At 31.3% G+C, this 20,390-nt stretch overlaps 1 protein-coding gene across 4 annotated transcripts in view; it reads right to left on the reverse strand.

Annotated features, from left to right (window-relative positions):
- Window positions 1-7,119: 7,119 nt before the first annotated feature.
- The window catches only part of LOC100164949 (lachesin), a 113,425-nt gene continuing 100,154 nt past the window's right edge, over window positions 7,120-20,390 (reverse strand). For 3 of the 4 annotated variants that reach the window (XM_008183886.3, XM_008183888.3, XM_008183887.3), the window contains exons 8-11: window positions 18,558-18,695; window positions 18,347-18,511; window positions 9,721-9,780; window positions 7,120-8,035 (exon numbers count right to left, since the gene is read on the reverse strand). In XM_008183886.3, the coding sequence (XP_008182108.1) occupies window positions 7,851-8,035; window positions 9,721-9,780; window positions 18,347-18,511; window positions 18,558-18,695 (548 nt within the window). In that variant the 3' untranslated portion in view covers window positions 7,120-7,850. The remainder of the gene's footprint in view (window positions 8,036-9,720; window positions 9,781-18,346; window positions 18,512-18,557; window positions 18,696-20,390) is intronic. The other variant, XM_001952813.5, reaches the window with a different exon arrangement.

The following is a 20,390-nucleotide window of genomic DNA, read 5'->3' on the forward strand; positions in this document are numbered from 1 at the left end:
CCCGGTGGTTATGGCCATTAGTTGTTGTAGGGGGATTATGAACTGTGGTTGGTAAGGTTATGTGTTGTTAGGTTGTTAAGTTGTATGTGTGGTGATGTTTTTACTACTACGAACCCGGGTGGTCACCCATCTGAGAACTAGTAGCAGCGGGCGTAACTTACTCTTAGTCGCATTCTCGACTGGTAGCATCCAAGCCACTGTTCTCCATACATTTATCCATACATGTTCTCCAAATTTAACGCAAGACACTCGTTATTTCAAACCCTATTAAAGTTTTCGAAAATATTTTTTTTCATAATTTAAATTCTTAAAAAAACTTTTTTATAGAAATAATTTTTTTTTTAGATTGTTTATCTTTTTTAATGACAACTTTTCAATAAGGAATTTTTAAAGCAGAATATTTTTTAAAAGTACTTGGATATTATATAAAGATCAAATTTTGGAATTATAGGCATTATAAGTTTAGATGAATGGAGTGGAATGGTATCTACAGAGGTACTACACATAATCACACTACTCTGCTCATCAATTCTATTTATGCTTAATCCTGTCAGTTCGTCTTTCGTTCAGCCAAGAAAAATAGGCCAAGTACATACCTATATTTAGCTACTGGAGCATAATCATTCAATAATCAGGGAATATTTAGCTATGCAACTGGAAAAACACAAAACTTAGTTTGGACTCTCTTAATCTGTGCTGAGGATCCCAAAAAATACAACCATACTCCAGTATTGGGTGGAAAATATAAAATTGTAATAGACATACTTATAAGTTATAGATGAAATTATTTTTCCTTTTTCAGGAATAAGTCCCTTTCAAAAAAAACACTGGAAAAACGACTTTTGGAGAAAAATACAAATTAATTAATATCCATCATAAATCATTCCCAACAAATATTTTCCTGGATTAATATTCCTGACGTAAATTTTCCCGAAAATTAAACACCGCCGTTGACACCTGCCATTGGCACCTAGTTACTCGTGTCAACTATTGTGGACACCAGCGTTTAACGTGTTGAATAACAAAATACTGAGTAATGCTTTCCTATTATTATTTTTTGGAAATATGTTATAATTTATAAATATTTTATGTTTATGACTTTTTTATTTTTCATAAACTGAAGAGCGCCTGAGCGCCCCTATACCAACTCCACCCGAGGCAAGGTACCCACTTGCCCACCCGCTCCCTAGATCTGGAACTGTGTAAAACCTGGTATGTATTATTGTAATATGTATTTTGATAAGTGACATTTTTTCGCATTTATATTATAATCATTTTACGTATTTCTGTGCGTTCCATATGTCTGGTGCTTAAAATGGATATAAGAACCTACCTACGTAAAATATTGATCGTAAATAATTCATCACACGACAAACAATCGGAATCATTTTACCAAACAACAATTCACAATGACCAATTTATCGTAAAATGGTTGTTCATAAATTGCTGATTAAAAAATCTTATTTGAGTTAGTTGCTGTCTTTCGTTGTTCGTATTAATTAATAACTTACCACGGTAGGCATATATAATATAATACCCAGTGTTGTGTACAGATAAATTTCAAATTATCTAGATAAGATAACAGATATTACGTTGAAAATTCATCTAAATACAAAAAACATATAATTACACAGTTTTTAGGTTTTTTTAAAACCTTTTAAATTAAATTATAATGCATACACAAATTTATAATTTTTTAGTTAATATAATTTATTATTTTGTATAAAAATACATTATAGATTAAAATAATAAATTTGGATAAAAAAAAAAGGACGTTTAACGCATATTAATAAATTGGACATTTTTAATTATTTGGACACTTAATTTTATTGCTTATTGAAATAATGATTTTTTTTGATAAAAATTGATTTATTACAAAAAACATAATAATCAATGCAGATAATTAAATCTAAAAAAAATTGACAATTCATTTTGTTTGGTTATAAACATACTAACATTCAAAAGACTTACGCAGTTCGGGTGATGCTATTGTGAACTAATTGTGGTATATGGCACGTTGTTTTAAATTTCAAATAAGTATTTAAAGTTATGGAAAAACAGAAAAAATCAAAAGGAAATTAATAAAAATATTATATAATTATCTGATGCAGAGATAATTTTGTATGCTTATTATTATTTTTTTTATGTGATAATTTACTCTTTATTTTTCATTAATTTATTTGTTACATATCAATATATATATATATATATATATTTTTTCTACTGTAATGTTATAAGTTGCGATAAATATTGTTTGGACAAAATTGTATTGCGGTGAACTATCTTGTGATCAATTATATGCGATAAATTGTTATGCGGTTGTTAGACGATGTCTAGATTGTTATGAAGTTCCATAATGGATGGATTCTTCACACAAATCTGAATATCCACTTATTTAACACATCACTGTCGAATATTTTAAAAATGCAAGCTCTCAGACTGTGAAATAAATTTATAATGAACAACAAAAAAAAAAAATTGTGTGTGGTAGATTATTTACGATAAAATGACAAGGTGCCGTTTAAAAGTGAAGGGATATGGAATTACCAACAATAAACATTACATCTGAAGGAAAAACAAACCTTGGTCGGATATCATCATGATTCATGACTTATCAAGAAAAATACGGCGTACCGATTCAATAATTACAATTACATATATAATAACGTCGACGACATACAATTTTTGTGGCATGCATCTTGTCGTAGTGCGGAGAGCAACAAATAAATCTATGGATCACACAGGTTACCTATGTCACGTTGTTAAACCTGTATTCCCCGATCAAATAAGATCGCAAATAGAGAGCCACACAAAATATAAACGAAATTTGTTCTCGGGGTTGGGGTGGGAAAACGTAAACCCTGATACAATATATAGTGCGCTCCAGGCTGCTGACGCATGCATGTATATTTTTTTTCGGAAAGGGTGACTGCGTAGATATCCACATGCGGAGAGAGAGAAAGAGAGAGAATGATAGAGAGAGTGGATATAGCGGACCTCGGTAAATAGATGATTTTTCGACCGAACTGCGACGCGCCGCGTTGTATAAAAATCACCGGACGTCCGGTCGAACCGACAGCGTGATTTTTATTTTTATTTTTTTTCCACCGGAATTCCCTAATTACACGCACGATCCCCCACCGCCATCTATTGTGTTCGCGAATCGGTCGGCCAATCTGTTTCGATACATATAATAATATATATCATTATACCTATATACGCATTACATGCATATACTGCACATTAGGCACACACACACACACATACAAACACACACACACACATGACGATGTAATAATAATATAAATACATATACATTGATACTCGGACCGTATTTGCGCAGATAAAACATATCTCTCCTGGGGAAAATGGCATCTACATGTGTACCTGTATATATTATATACATATGTATATAGATTCTTGGCGAGGGGGTGTAGTGCGGACCGGTGAGGGGCGGATTACGGTGGGTGGGGGTATGCTTTTCGTCCGTCGTCGGCCTACGAAACTCGCGCGTACACACGTGTATAATAGTAAATACATAGTACCTACCTATATATATATATAGTAAATTCAGTCGGCTGCGGGTCCGTAAGATATACGGTCCGGCAATCGGCTGTGTGGCAGCACCGATAAATTTCCGAAGAAACCCTCCGAGTCGTGCCCCCCCCCTCTCTCATTGGCTTGGGTACACGCGCGTATTATTGTATATACTGCACATGGTCCGTGGAAAGATGTATGTGTACGTATAAAATATATACGTACAAACGATATGCACGAGTTATCCGCATCGCCCGGGTTACCTGTACCATGTTACCGACGAGAGAGGTAGCGCGCATATTACATTGGTATATAGATGTATGCGTATAATATAGTGTACGCGGAAACTTCTTCACCCTTTTCTGGAGCCGAAATCGCGGATTTCTGGTTCGTTTCGTTTCGACTGTGTACAGAGTTTAACAAAAAAAAAAACTCCCTCATTTGAGTAACTGATAGAAACCAAATAGTAAAATATCAAAAAAATATTTTTTTTATTCATACATTTTATATCTAATGCCATTTTATACAAATTATTTCGTAAAACTATACCACCTAAGTGGTAGTCCTCGTTTACGATACACCGATCGATATTTTCTTGGTAGTTGTCTATGACCTTATGGCACCGACTTCCAAGTTTATTAACAAATTTTGAGGACGATGCTGGTATACTTGGGCTTTGAGATAGCCCCAGAGAAAATATCACATGCCTTCAAAGTTGGCGTGGACACGTTGGCCATACAACGTAGTTATTGGTTCACTGCCGTTATTAATATACTACCTACATGATTACAAATTCACGATGCTCTCTCAATCATTCCATAACAAATACTAACAATGACATCGATAAAGCCTTGTCGATGAAAATACTAGGTACTAAAATGTTCCTCCCAAAACCCAAACTATAGGTAACCTTATCAAACTAAAGAGTTAATTTTTCCGTACCCTGTATTGTCGTATGATTTTAAGTAGGGCACGGATTGACTTGCATATTTTTCTGAATCTCTAAAACATTGTTTTTCAAGCACAAGGCTCGTTTCATACCTACATCAAAGAACTTTTATTTGGATGTTTTTGGAATTTTTATGGTATTTTTTTTAAGCTTTTGAGTACATTTCTCATAAGTAGGTATATGTATATTTATAAAACTGAATGTTTGTCTGTCTGTCCTAAATGCGTTCCTATTTGACAATTTGACCGAATTTGAATTTTTGATGAAATTGTTTGTCTGTGTTTGAGTGGTTTCCTGGATGATTTAGATTCACAATCGGACCCAATAGGTCCAACCCGGGGAGGTGCTCAAACGGGGATTTGGAAATGTTTGTTAATAAATGATTGCTATTGGTTATATCGGATAAATAATCAGTAAAAATTAGTATTTATTATTTTATTGGTTGCAATCTTTGGTTGGTAGATCATGTACAACCATGTAACAAATTGAATTATCACACATTTTCTACTAAGGTGGATGAGTTGCACTTATAGTCGCTCATTGGCGTTGTCCGCGATCCGACATCGTCGGATTGTCTACCAAGGTTGCTGAGTTACTCACTCAAAAAGTGTTGAATAATCACAATTTTTTAAAAGTTGTCATTTTTATGGACAACGAAGTCCATCTAGTTTTATATAAGAATTGATACAATTTGAAAAAAATTAACCATAATAACAACAACACTAAAAGGAAAAAATTGAAATATGTGTTATTTATTTTTCTTCGTCATAATAACTTTTATTACGTAATATGTTTTTAGTTATGTCCCAGACAAAATAATAGGTGGTGTCTGCATAACTATCAAAAAAAAAAAAAAGGTCATACCCTGTAAACGAGTAGACAGGTAGTCTATATTAATTATATTATATTAATCGAGATAACGTTAAATTATGTACATTTGAAAACCTAATACAGATACATTTTTTTTATACATAATGTTAAAAACAATTTTTAAGGGCTAATACGTACGATATACGAATCACATGCGTACCTATATGCTTACCGAATTATCTGCGCTATACGTATTCGGTCCTGTCTACAGTTGTTATCGTTGGTCAACCCGTGGTCTTCGATTTTCTCTTTTCCTAGACTCTAGAGATAGGACACACGTCACCTAATGATGATCGTACATATTCGTCATTGTTGTTGCTAATACGAATTCATAACGATTTATTAATACATAGTTAACCAAAATTCACCTGTATTAGTGCTGTCAAATATAATATTATAATAACGTAAACGCAAAATAATAGATTATACATTTTATTTGTGAACTTATTTATATATTTATATAATTTATATAATAGCTGTATTCGCTATATTCGCTGTATTCGTTTTTGACTGGAAAAAGGTTTAACAATTTACCATCAAACACGTCACTGAGTGTAATTTTTATTTAAATTTTCCTCAGTTAATGGAAAAGTCTGTGTCAATGTTGTAAGTATCTCAGTTTGTGGTCAAGGTCAATGTGGTAAATGTGGGCAATCTGCTTTCGTGTATTTCAAGTTAAACATTATAACCTAGTGAGCTTATCGGCTTAGGAATACTTCCACTTAAGAAAAAAAAAACAATTTTAAAATAGGGCGCTTGTTATTATTGTTAGTATATAGTAGTTAATACTTTATAATATGGCATGTAATCAACAAAAACATATTTAAATTAAAATTGTATTCAGCGCCACCCATAGGATTTGATTCAAATTATTCTCTAAACATTTCTAGTACTTCTAAAAGCAGCCTCTGTAAATTTGAGTTGTTTAATTATTTAAATGTATATACTTAGGATAATAATTTTAAAAATGGTTTTATAAAGATATAATATAGATTTAATATTGTATCTAGTCTTTATTATACTTGAACCTTTTTGACAAATTATAATGTTGATAGATTTATTAGTTATTAACATTTTAAAGGCTCTTTAGCCCTCATAATTTCCAAACCCATTATCATGGAACTATTATCCTTAGTACACAAAGTTCAATAACTCAAAAACTACTAATTCCAATTTTTATTTTGATACATCAACATTTTTAGAATCAATATTCGCTAAATAGTTTACAGTTATTTAAAGAGAAGTTCTCATTTAAATCACAGAAGTTTATATTTCACTCTCTAAGTAGCACAAGACCCTTAATAATTTGAAAATATCGTCTGTAAGTAGAAAAGTATATTTAAAAAATGTCAACAATCGGGTTTTGAATAATTGCATTATGGAATAAAAAGGGTATGAGCATGCTCGGTGAATCATTCTGTACTTAGATATAAAGATATATATGCGACTACACCACTGTAACTTCATCTCGGTTCGATGGTTATTGATACTTGAAAAATAACAACGAAAACCACTTGTTTTCTAAGTTTTTTGCGCTTGGACGATGCTCCAGATATATACCATGTCGATATATTACGCATACGCACACACGGGGTCACCTCAAAATGTTGTACCACAATGTTATTCATGAAGGACTCCATTTAATTCTCCCTCCCCCCTGCCCGATTTGGGACACTGGGATGACTGTGTATGATATTATAAGGACGTGGATCACCGCCGGAATCACATTGCGCTTCTTACAGGATAATAAAATAAACACAGAATACATGAAATATAATATTATTATTATTATAAACACGGACACACGCACAAACACGTACCTACACGTATAGTATTGTTATTATTGTGAAGGTATTATATTATATTATCATAAATATGTATGTACGCGTGCGTGCTTGTATTTATTTATTGTAAACGATCAAAATAAGTATTATAACTATAGTAATATATACAACGGTTTCGGCGGAGACTACGCACGCATATACATCACAACATTGTAAGTATTGTTATATTGTTATTATTACACAGTGCTGTTGTATAGGACGAAATATTATATGATTTATATAATATATTATTATGCTATAAAAACGTTACAATTAGCCGAATAATACAACACAATTTATAATATTTGATTTTCATAATATTATAATAAATATAGTATAATAACAACTGCAGTTATATTATAATAATAGGTACATTACAAATAAAAGCGACGAATTTACTCGTATAACACCACATAATCGATGGCACGTCCGCCGCGATATTTAATTTTTTTAATTTTTTATCATACAAAATGCACGATGAGAATAACGCACTTATACTAAACCAAAAAAACAAACCAAAAACACGAAAATTTAAGGGCGTAAAAAATTACTACAGTCCGTTCCGGTTCCAGAGGGTGGGACGATGCCGCGCCACAGCACTACATTTCGATCGTGTGACAATAACGACGCTTCCGCATCGGATGTTGTGAACAATTGACGAACGACGACGATCACCTGCCGAACACCAAAGTGGATGCCATCCAACAGCATCCGGCCGACGCGAGCCAACCGAAGATGCCATCGTGCGACCACCGGACCGCGTCCGAGTTGAGCGAACTGTTGTCCGTCGGTAACGAGTTGAAAACGGTTTCCGATGGACCACCGTTACCTCCATCGTCGTCGCCATCGTTGTAATCTGTGTGGACGAAATCGCAAAAATTCGTAATATTATATTATAACAGTTACCTATAATCTCACAGATATATTTTTAAAAAAGTGTTCTATATATTATATATCTTCCCCATACTATAATTGCCATGGCAACCAAAAAATAAATTAATAGTTTTGTATATTTTACTGTGGGCCATGGGGATTATCGCCTCTACCCCCTAATCGCTAAGCTCAACGATCCACATTCACGGTCACATTTGTGAAGAAAGGGCGGATAACTCTAATATAAAAAAGATTATAAATAATTAATATTTACTAACGTTTTAAATACAATTAATACACATAAGTGCTGTAATGTTTCAACAAATAAAATGGTTTCAATTAAAATCTCTGAAAATGTTCACTTAAACCTGATTTCCCGGCAATTTTTACATTGAGAAAATGTAACGTATATCTGCAAAATAACTCTAATATTGGTTTGCAAGATAATTATTTGACGAAACAATTTTTCAATACCTTTTTGAGTAAAAGGAGATTTTTTAATATTTTAAATTTCATAATGCAATGGGGGGCTATTCTGGGTCGTGAGGTTGAAACCCCAGGGGGTCGTCGTTGGCTGATGGTAAGCAATTTGGGGGTTAGGGTCCCATGGTATCATAATATAATAATGACAGTTATGAGTCAAGGTAATTGGAACTATTGGAAGTAGTGGCTTACCGACTATGAGTCTATAGTTTAACAAGAGCGTCGTTATAGATTTTTAGAAACTTATTTCTAACGTACCAACCATCGACTGATATCTATCTAAAGATAAGAACTCTGAAAATAGATTTTGAACTTGACGTGAGTAGTAAAGTCTACATGATATTGGAATTTCAACATTTTTGATTTTGCCGTTGAGTTATTAAAAAACGAATGTGACAAATTTTGAAGTTACAATTTTACCAATTCACTTTAGCGTGACTTATAATATATAGAGATGAAATCGGATGAGCGGGTAAAGTTGATTCTCGAGTATAGACTTAACGACAAATGTCTATATTGCGCATGTGATGGACAGGGATAGCAAATCACCATTTGTAATCCCTTTAAGGCGCGTGCGAGGGTCGCAAGTAACGAATGTTTCGTTATGGGTTCACAGAAGCGTGTTAAAAAAATCAATATCAGGGGCATGGAAAAATAGAAATACACTGAAAACTATAAGACAGTAATGAGTAAAATAACAATACTGTCGATAGGTCATATAGATTTTTTTGGCCAATATTTCTATCTGATTTATTATTTTAACGACTTTTAGAAGAATAACATCACCATGACATTTTGAGTTATTTCTGACGCTAGTTAAAGTCGTATTTTTGACACGGTATGCATGTGGTTTTCCGGGTCTCCTGAGTAATCGACTCAAAAAGTTTAGGTATAACAATGAACTAACAATTCTATATTTAAAATGTTCCTCAAAAACAAATATGTTTTAGTATGTCTTAGTTAACTCTAAGTGAACTGCGAACAAATCTCACGGTAATTGTTTACTAGGTATATTGCAACAATACTCTCCATCCCTAAACGCTTCATGCAGGCTAAGGAAGCACATAATATTTTAACCTAAAGATAACACCATTCTTTCGAGTGGTTTAGTATAAGCTATTTAGCAAAACATTAGCTCAAATAAACATAGGTATTTTAAAAATAATTAATGGGTGTGTGACTCACCTTTGCGATCGTCGTCTGGTTCTTCAGTAATCGCCATGGGTCTCGACGGCACTGCGATTTCTGCGAACAAAATCCAACAGTCAGTCGATTTACATCCTGTTCGGTGGTTTACACTACGGACCATCGAACCTTAACTATATATTTAGAGACGCAATAAAAGCGACGTTTATTTGTAACGATCGCTCTATTTCTCTTTCCGCCCCGCCCCCGCTTATAATTCTCTCTCGTAAAGCCCTCCCTTGCAAACACGCCACATTCTCTACTCTCGTCTAATACGTAAACTGACGCGGACATATATGTACATATTATATTCGACCAATGCATTTGTTTCTGTCAATTCGATCGATTACGTTTATTGTAGATAACGAAACCTCGATGTACCTATACAATAATAATAAAGTGTCGAGTACAACTACTACTGCAGCAGCGGTAACGTTTTTCTATCACAGTCACAGCTGATGTTGAAGATTTACTGGAGTCGACAAAAATATTGTACGATATCGTTTTCGTTAAATGTCCGAAATAGATTATAGCAAAGGGGTTTTAATCAGCTGCAGTAGTTAAGATTAATCAGTGAATTTCGCAAAAAACCAGTTACGAGCCTGGACCTAATTAAATTGTATAAAGTGTTAAAATCATCGAAATAGTGTTTAATAATAATTGAAGTAAACTATTATGGTTGTTACCGATAAAAAATAATATAATTGGAAAAACATTTTTTTTCGATCCGTTATTATAACAAACGCTTTTAAAAGTTAATCATGCGCCTTTTTATTTTTACGGAGTGAATTATGAACAGCATTTTACAGTTCAAACATTAATTGACATTTTACAGGGTTTCGGGAAACCTAATAAATTCGTGTTTTGAATAATTCATTGAAGGAAACTTAATATTATACTTATTATTACTACACGCGAAGTCAAAAAAGCATCGGTAGCATTTTTTTTATATATATACAAAGAGTAAAAGAAATATCTGACGAAAATAAAAAAAAATAAAATTCATACTAGTAATGGTAATGTACGATGAAAATTGTGTAACTTATATAGATACTAAGTAATTAAAAAAATATACTTATGTTAGGAAATTCACAAAAATCATTTTTGGAAAAAAGTGATTACGTTTTAAAATAATTTATTCCAAAAAATATTGATATTTTAAAAATCATAAAAAATAAACACTTAACTTAGATAAATGTTTTTACCAACAAAATTGTTCTTACAATCAGATTTACAAATTTGTTTATTTTGAAATTTCCAAAAAAAATTGAACTGAATTTTAAGATTTGTATTTTCAGTTTTAAGAAATAAAAATGAATATATTATTTTATACTATACATTTAGCGCAAGTGTTTATAAATTATATAAATGAAAATTTGTTTTTTAATATTGATTATAACAAAGTTATTGCATTAGTCAGTTCTTTCTGGTACACCCTGTATAATATACAATACCGTTTTATTATACATTATCTTATGATCCTAGAATACGGAGGTAAAGACGCGAAACTATTGGTTTATACGACGATATTGATGTATCTTTAATATAATATAGTAGGTATACGCGTATATAAACTGCTTTTGTTATTACAGTATTAACAAAAAATTTAGATTCTTCTCAACAAATTGTTTTATAAGAGTATATTTATAAGGCGCGACCGTTAATGTAAATGAAGAAAAGTTTATACCGAAGTATATGCATACGCAAAACCAACGGAACACCTGCACGCGCAGATGCTAAACAAAAAGTTATATTGTGCCATGCATATTTTAATATTTAACCATTTATTTGCGATTATTAGTGAAAACAGACGATATAATAATGTTATGTTGAATATAATAATATGTAATTCGTACAAAATAAACATTTGTAGCTTCTTTGCCAGTATTATATAATATTATGTATGGGCAATATGCATACACTCATTATGTGCCATAGTTTGAATTTTATTAATTATTAATTATTACTATATAGTGAAAGATCAAAACTATCAAAACGATTAATATCAAAACGTGAATTTAATTAAAACTCAATAGTGGTTTGGTTGACACACATAACACAAGGATGAAAAATATGACAGTTTCATTAAACCATCAGTAATCACTCAGTATAGTCAATAGTCATATTATATTGTATAATGATGTAACATAGATTTTGCAATTTTGTATCTATATTTTACTACATTATAATAATTAAAACATGAGAGTTTGCAAATGAAACATTTTATTGTGTATTCCGAACTTGGGTTAATATCATCGGTATTCTGCCATCAGTGGTATAGCATAGAAAATACTAAAATACATACTGTAGACATTTTCACGCAGCAATCACTGGGTCGATTGGCATCGTGCAGGCATTTATTAATAAGACATTCATCGTTCCATTTCTGGAAGCATATTTACGATCAAACAACGAGACGAATATTCTAACTGTACAAATACGAAATCTGAAGCTGTTTGTCCGATTTACAAAGTATAGGCACCTACCCCAACGGTTGTATCATCGTACATGTCCGTCCTGCCGTATTGCGTATAATATTATATCTGATATCATATTATTAATTTGTCATGTCATTACAGTATTATGTATATTATATTAATCCATCCACCACGTCACTGCGGTATACCTTATAAGTTAATAACTTGCATAACGCACACTATTCGAATATTTAATAGAAATTTATGATTTCATTTTTTTTGAAAAATATTTTACATTAATAAATTAGCAGTGTACCTTCATTGGATGTATCGAATTTGTAAGAGTACCTGTCCAACTATAGTAAAACACTTAAAACGTTAAAATATATGAATGATATAATACATCATTGATACAGGTAATAAACTAATAACGAATAATTTTCGAGAATATTGTAAGCAGAAAAAAAATTCCTAAAAAACAAATTTTGAACACTACTGTTATTGTTTAGACCAGTACACACAATCAGCGTCATCAGTTCCACGATGTACGACTTTGTGATAGTTTAAATCACGCGTCTCCTGGTTTTTAGATTATATTATATCACAATACTTATATAATATTATAAGTTATCACATTAACGATATTATTGCGAGCTGTTGGAACGAAGTATGGATTTCGTTGTACATCAAATAGGAATAATAAACTGCTAAAGTAATAATTCACCAAGCATACTCAACTGGGTTGGGCTCCTCCATCAATTTTTATTATATAATAATGCACTTATTCAAATTATTATTTTATTGAATTTTGAAGCATACATGAAGGCGATATTATTTTCAAATACTTATATTTTTTATAATATAATTAAGGAGTTTTTTGTAACGGTGCACACTTCATATTTTAAATGATAACCAACATTTTTAACAAATTTTTTATTAAGATCATGCATTTTTTTTAAATGTTGAAGTATCTAAATAAAAATTCGAATTTGTAGTTTCTGAGCTATTCAAATGCATATAATTACTAAGGCTTAAAGTCCTTAAAAATGGTTTTATAAAAATAAACAAAATATGTATCTAATGACATATTACATTGTAATTATATATTATAGCCCCCGTATCTCCCAAACCTATTATCATGAACTATTATTCTCAGTTATAGGTAGGTACTTAAAGTTACTAATAACTCAGAAACTATACTGCTATAAAATTCTGTTAATAAAAGTACATACAAAACCATATCCTTAACCATTTTAAAGTAAAAAGGCAGTTATTATCATTTGAAAAAAATAAGTTTGTACTCTCATATAATACATACCTTACATATACCTATAACTGCTTAAGATGTAACAAGTGTTTGAAAATTCACTCATTAATTATACCAATCCGAAAATCAAAATCAGAATAAATGCCCAAAATGGCTTGGTGAATCGGCATGTACAATTTGACTTTGCCTATACATCTTACTTGCAACAATCGCCTGCGCGTTTGTGCTGCTCATGATCGAAAGGATCGTCGCCGACAAATCCGGAAATTGTCTCGTCCGCGTGCAACGGACAAACGTATGGAGTCACATCTCGCGGTGAATCAACCCCCCTCCCCGACAACGCCGTTCAGACAAATTTTGAATAACGCCATGTGCACGGTAAATATATAGGAATAAGGTTATCTTGTTTGCGGTGGAGATCTACAAAATTATACTGTAACACCGCGTTCGAATTAATTAGTGCAAGACGTGCGACGGAAAATTATAAACGATTTAACCGTATAATAACTGCTACTACGTCCTAATTCCAACCGTTTATAATAATGTTAAGTCAAATTCACAGCTATGTCGTCTGTCACGTCGTGTCAAGTATTGAGCACGACCCAACTCTAGACATTTCCTGGTAGATCATGTTTGGTGAGTGATACCATGATTACCACGGCCAGTCATAATACGACAAAAGCTACACGACGGATAGGTAGTTGTAAACCCGGGTTAACATTGTTATTAAACGATTTACGAGTAACGGTAAGATATAATAATATTGTATAACGACGTAGGTTAACAGTGGTGAGTACCTGCGGGCTATGACCTACCAGCTATTTATGTATACACCACGTGGTATAAAATATTTTGCAATCGTTAAACGTTCAATATTATAGCATGTTAATACTTAATGTCATATGTTGTTTGAAATGCTCATGTGTATATTATTATTATTTTTCATTTTTTAACCCGTCTCATTTTTCATATGAAATTTTGTTACGATTTTATCCCGCGGAAAACGATATAGGGCCACAATATATCGATTGTCCTAAACAGTTTTATTCTCACCACCCGAGTACGCACCTATTAATGCATTTAAGGTGGTCACTGTGATTATAACTAAGAATATTATTAATGGATGATATTTGTACAAAACGAAATATGTAAGAAACTAAGAACAATTTAAGCTTTATATTGTCTGTAATGAGACGGGAAATATCTAAATCCTTGGACGAATATTAGAGTTACCAATTCTAAGATAAAAAAAATTGCATGCTTCTAAATGTTTTTTCTCAACAAGAAATATTTATGAATCAGAGATACGTTTTTAGGTATGGTGCAGTGAACAAATATCTAATAATTATAGTCTTTCATATATTTTAATGAACTGATTAAAATTAAAATTAAACTTAAACACTAAAAAAAATATGTTTTTATTTTTGATTTGCATTTCTATGGCAACAAACAAAGCGTTGGAAAAAAATTTGAAACCAGCCCAAAAAAATATCAAAAAAAAATTACAATATCAAAAAAATACAGACATTTGTTAAAATTGAAATATTACTATTAAAATGGTTTTTTGGTAATCTTGGTTACCAAAAAATTGACCATCTTCAATTAGATCTTCATTGATTTTTTAACATAGATATAAAATTTTTTTTATTTGTTTTTTTTACGCAACACTTTGTTTATCACCATAGAAACGCAAATCAATAAATTTATAAATATAATATGATATGTAATATGTATATTATATTAAAAACCAATCTATAATTCGTAATTAATTACATTTCTAACAAAAAGGAACAAATTGTATCTACTTGTTTGTGTTTCATTAAAACCTTCATACCTAAAAATAATTATCCAATAATAAACAGTAACAAAAAAAAATATTTAAAATAAAATTAAATGGGTGTGGAAGTTCAGTTGACAAAAATAATCATAACAGAGATAATTTAAAAATGTTCTAGAATACTTTATTATGTTTGTACATTTTTTCCAAAAATCTCACCCTCCCAACTTCCCAATCAGCCCTAAAAATGAATGTTTGTAGATACGTACTCATTATACTGGCACGTGTTATTTTTTTAAAACTCGGATTATAGAATTTTTGCGCCTGTCCCAAAAAAGGTTCACCATCTCTGGCCTATGATAATGATACTTTTATCGCCTGATTACACGCGGGACGAATTTTACAATAATATAACATATTCCCGGCAATTTATGATGACGTTATGTCGTATAAATATTTTAGAACAACTAACGTGGCAAAAGTGTATAATAATAATATAGCGGCTGCAGATTTATTTCTCGACGATATCTATATATATATATATATATGCACCGATAACGGGCGTGATTGATGTTTCTTTTGTGAAAACCTCTCGGGCAAAAGAAAACCGAAGTCACAGTCGTGTTATTTTAGAATTTAGATATGTATCGTACGCGCCGCGACAAGTTTCGTTTCGTTTTCTTTTTCAACCGAAAACGTACATATATTTGGAAAACAATACGCTCCACTACGCACTGCTTCGCCCGCATTTAGTGAACCATACAGGCCAGTTACAGCTGTTGCTGTATAATAATATGCACCTATAGACTAGCTATCATGACATTCGAGTCAAGTTTTCGTTTTTGAAAAACGTTTCCATACGATTTGAAGTAGTGTCACACATTCTTACGAAAAAAAATCCAATTATTTATCCGAGCCGTATTACGGGTTTTATTATAATTTCATAATCAGAAACGGAATAATTTCGAAAAATGTTGCCGCATGAAATGTATCTAGAATTTCATACAGATATAGTTAATAAACTAAATTTATATAATATGACACAGATCACTATTTAATATTTTGCTGTGTTGAAACATTTTTTTTATTTTTTAATACCGCTGGACAAAGTTATCATAAATAAAAGCTTAAATAACGTTTAAATGTTTAACGATATCAAAAAAATAAATCGCTATGACAGAAAAAAATATTATTTTGTATCGTATCATATAAATTTGGTATGTTATTTATACATGAGTGTAATTCCAAAGGTTAATAATTACGCAAACAACCAACAATTTAATAAATATCACGGGACCACATATGAGTACTGGACCATTTGTGAGTAATCTTAAATAAGTATTTGAAATTTAAGTATATTTGAGATTTTAAATTTTTGATTTTTTCAACGGTTCATATAATTTGCCTATATCAAACCCCCATGAAAAACTGGGGTGTGAGTGTATGCCGTTCACTTAATTATAGTAAGTGAGTACTCTAAGGTATAAGTATGTTGTGTTATGCAAGGTGATTCATAAGGCATGTACAACCACATTTTTTCAATTTTCTTCTAATAATTGATTTATTGAAATTCTGTTATCTTTACTATATAGCTACATGTTAATAACTCAGAAACTAATACGAATTTTGTATAAATACATCAACATTTTCAAAAAAAATCATCTGATTAACAATTTACAAAAAAAAAGTTAGTTTTCATTTTAAAAAGGAAGTTTGTTTCACCGCAAGATACTCCAAAAGTGGTATACAAAAGCTAAATAGTTGAAACACGGTCCTTGAGTATATTTAAAAATTCCAAAAATCAGAGTGTTAATAAATTAAATAAAAACCCGTGATGTACATGCTTGGTGAATCACCCTGCATATAGTTTAATTGAGCGGAAGCGTGAATCATAGTCCGCAACTTTAGCTGTGAACCTTTGAAATTTTACTCCACATAATCCATCCATGACCACTATGATATCGACTTTTACATTATCTGTCGAATGGTCCACTCTATATGTTGTATGCTCAAAAAACTCCAACAGTTACGATTACGGCCGATAACGGTAAATCAATAATTTCATCGGTATTTTTTTTTCTAGACATCTATATGTGTATCGTGATATATATCGTATCATAAATTTAAATTATTTATCGCACTACTGAAATCCACGAGCAAGGTATAAAATACGAAAAAAATCAACTGACTATACGGTCTATATAGCTATACAAACGCGCCGGAGAAGTTTATCAACGAGCTAGTGTGATGTTTATGCACGTGTGTGCGTGTGTGTGTGTGTTATTACGATGGCGCGGTTATTCATTGTTGCAGTGCCTGTGTCTTGTGCATATCACAAATATATATATATATATTATAATAAATAGTGTGTTAAACGGCTGGGTCGTTTACCCGATTCTTTCTCTTTTAAAGCGTTCCGTGAGCGTACAAAAAAAAATGGCGTTGCGTGTTGTTCTTAAAACGGCTTAACCGATGGCCGAATACTTTTACGGCGTAAGTCGCGATGCGTCGTGTGACTGGGTGGGGGAGAAGGTTAAGTCTTAGATTCGTGCAAGTCTCGCAACGTTTGTGAGCTGTTGTGTCCCGATTTATATACCTACGTATATACATATCGATCGTATATAAATTTTGATCAAACGTTTTCAACACGAATCTCGTCGGTGAAATATGCAACCGTGAGTACTTTCGATTATTGAAAATATGTCATGAATAAAATCTTGTTCTCGTGGTAGTGTATTTTTATGTTTAAACGTAAACTCGGATTTTTCGAATAAATCACGTGACGCACTCTGAAGCGGCGTTTTAGGGGATTGAGCAGATTAAATATAAGGGTGAGCGTTATTCCGTGCAACACATATATAGTTTGAAGTACTTAATGCAATAATATTATCCTAAGTTTGTAATGAGACAACGAATATATACATAAAACAAATAAAACAACCAAGCCGCGAGATTTTATGGTCGTATATTTAAGTTAAAAATAATAATATATCTACACTGCTACAGCTACCTAAACGCTATAATATATTATACGATACGATAATCTAATGAAATAATCATGACATTTCCAAAACGAAAACTGTTTTTCTACGCCGACAGCGTTCGAACGACATAAATATCCAAACAGATAATAATATAAATTATAAAACAGTAAAACACGCTCACGGTCTAGTTTGATGAATCCGTCGGTTTCGCCAAGTGAATTCTTCGCCACGCATTTGTACGATCCGAAATCTTGTGGCGACAATTTCCTAATTTTCAAGATCATGTACTTGTTGTACCCGCTGTCCGTGGATATGGCCTCATATTTTTCGCCTGAAACCGTCATATCTACTTTTGTTCATTTTTTACACAATCCAGTCACCTTGTTGCTTACCCGAGACGATCATGTCGCCTTTTTCAGTCGTCCAAAAGTTTATGGATGTTGGAAACGCTTCGGTGTGACATTCTAACTTGATGTCTTGACCAATATAGCCACCCACCAGTTGATTTGAAATGGTCAACATCGGAGGAACTGTAACACAATCGTTAAATACTAGTTAGTGAATACCAATATTGTCTGTACGTTATATAAATATATAATATCGTTTAAATACTCGCAAACATGAGGTGAAATGAATAAAATCAATTAAATTCCAAAGCTGTTAGATTCTAGAGGTCTTATTATATGGAATATACCGCAGTATGTTTTATGTTTTAATTATGTACATTTTTTAGATTCTAAGCGCAGCGATGAATGTATTGATTTTACAATGAAAAGTGTCTTATTATTTTTTTTTATGAATACGATAAGTATTCGAAATAATGCTTCGAATTTCAACTTCAGTATCTCGTTCGATGGGAAGTGAATTTAGTTGGTGCTTTAAATAGGTGAAAATTTAAAATTCCCAGTAATTTTCAAAAGCGCCGAGGAAAACAAAAAAAATTAAGGAAAACCGGAAGTTTTTACCCAAAATTGGTTGTCGACAAAATCGATTTTAGTTTTCGGTGTAACTCTAAAAAAATGACCGTAGATACTTGACATTTTTAGCGGTATTTTTATTAGCATCATCAATACACGATACAATTTTTAACAAATATTTATTTGTTTTGAATAATTGTTTATGGACATTTTCAAATTATAATCTTTTTAGTTTTTTTTTATGAATGTCGATAAAATTTTATTTGTTGAATAAAATCACTTGAAAATTTAATACAAGGTTCCTAATACATATATTGTTACAATGACATTTGAAAAATATTAAAAAACTATAGTCACAATGTTTTTATAAGCATTTAAAGTTAAAATTTTTACAAAACACGTAAAAATCACGAAAATGTGCAAATTATTTTGAGTTAAAAATTCATAAAAATTTTAATTTTTGAATCTAAGATTTGAAAATGTAATACAAAGTTTCTCATAAATTTGTCTACCTTTATCCAGAAAAATGTATGCCGGAAAATCAAATTTAATTTTTAAGAGCATTGGAAGTTCAAATTTTTACAACATTGGATATTCACTTGATTTCTCATGTAGCGATTTTCTTATTTTGTTGTAATTCAAAAGCCAATAACCGTAGACACTTGAAATTTTAACCATATTATGTTAATTTTATAAATTCCTATACTTGATAATACTTTCAAAACATTTTGACTCGTTTTGAGGCATTTTCAATTTTCATTTTTTTTAAGCTATTTATTCTATAAATTTAAATATAATTTTATTTGTTGTGTCAAAAAACGTTAAAATTTAATATGAGGACCCTGATACACTGGTACAATAGCAGTTGAAAAATATTAAAAATACATAGGCACAATTTTTTTTAAGTTTTAAAATTTCAAATTTTAACAGAATTTATAAAATTTAAAAATTAATAATATGTTTAATTTTTATAGCTTAAGTTTGAAAATTTAAAACAAGGTTCCACATTAGTGGGTTATTCTGTGACCAAAATGTCTATAAAATATGAAAACACAGTTTCTAGATGGTTATTTTATGTTCAAATTTGTACGAAATTACATATTAAATAACCAAGAATAATGTATTTAATTATTTTTTTTTTTTTGTAATTGTATACTATGAATTCAACTTACCTGGTACCGTGTTAATCATAAGTAATAACAATATAAGTATAATATAAAAAATCCTAGACTGATAAATCGTCTCCTCTCAGAATCGTTTTTCGTATACAATGATATTATATTATTGAATTCAAATGTAATACCATCC

Source organism: Acyrthosiphon pisum, chromosome A3, assembly GCF_005508785.2.
Source record: "Acyrthosiphon pisum isolate AL4f chromosome A3, pea_aphid_22Mar2018_4r6ur, whole genome shotgun sequence".
Lineage (NCBI taxonomy): Eukaryota > Metazoa > Arthropoda > Insecta > Hemiptera > Aphididae > Acyrthosiphon > Acyrthosiphon pisum.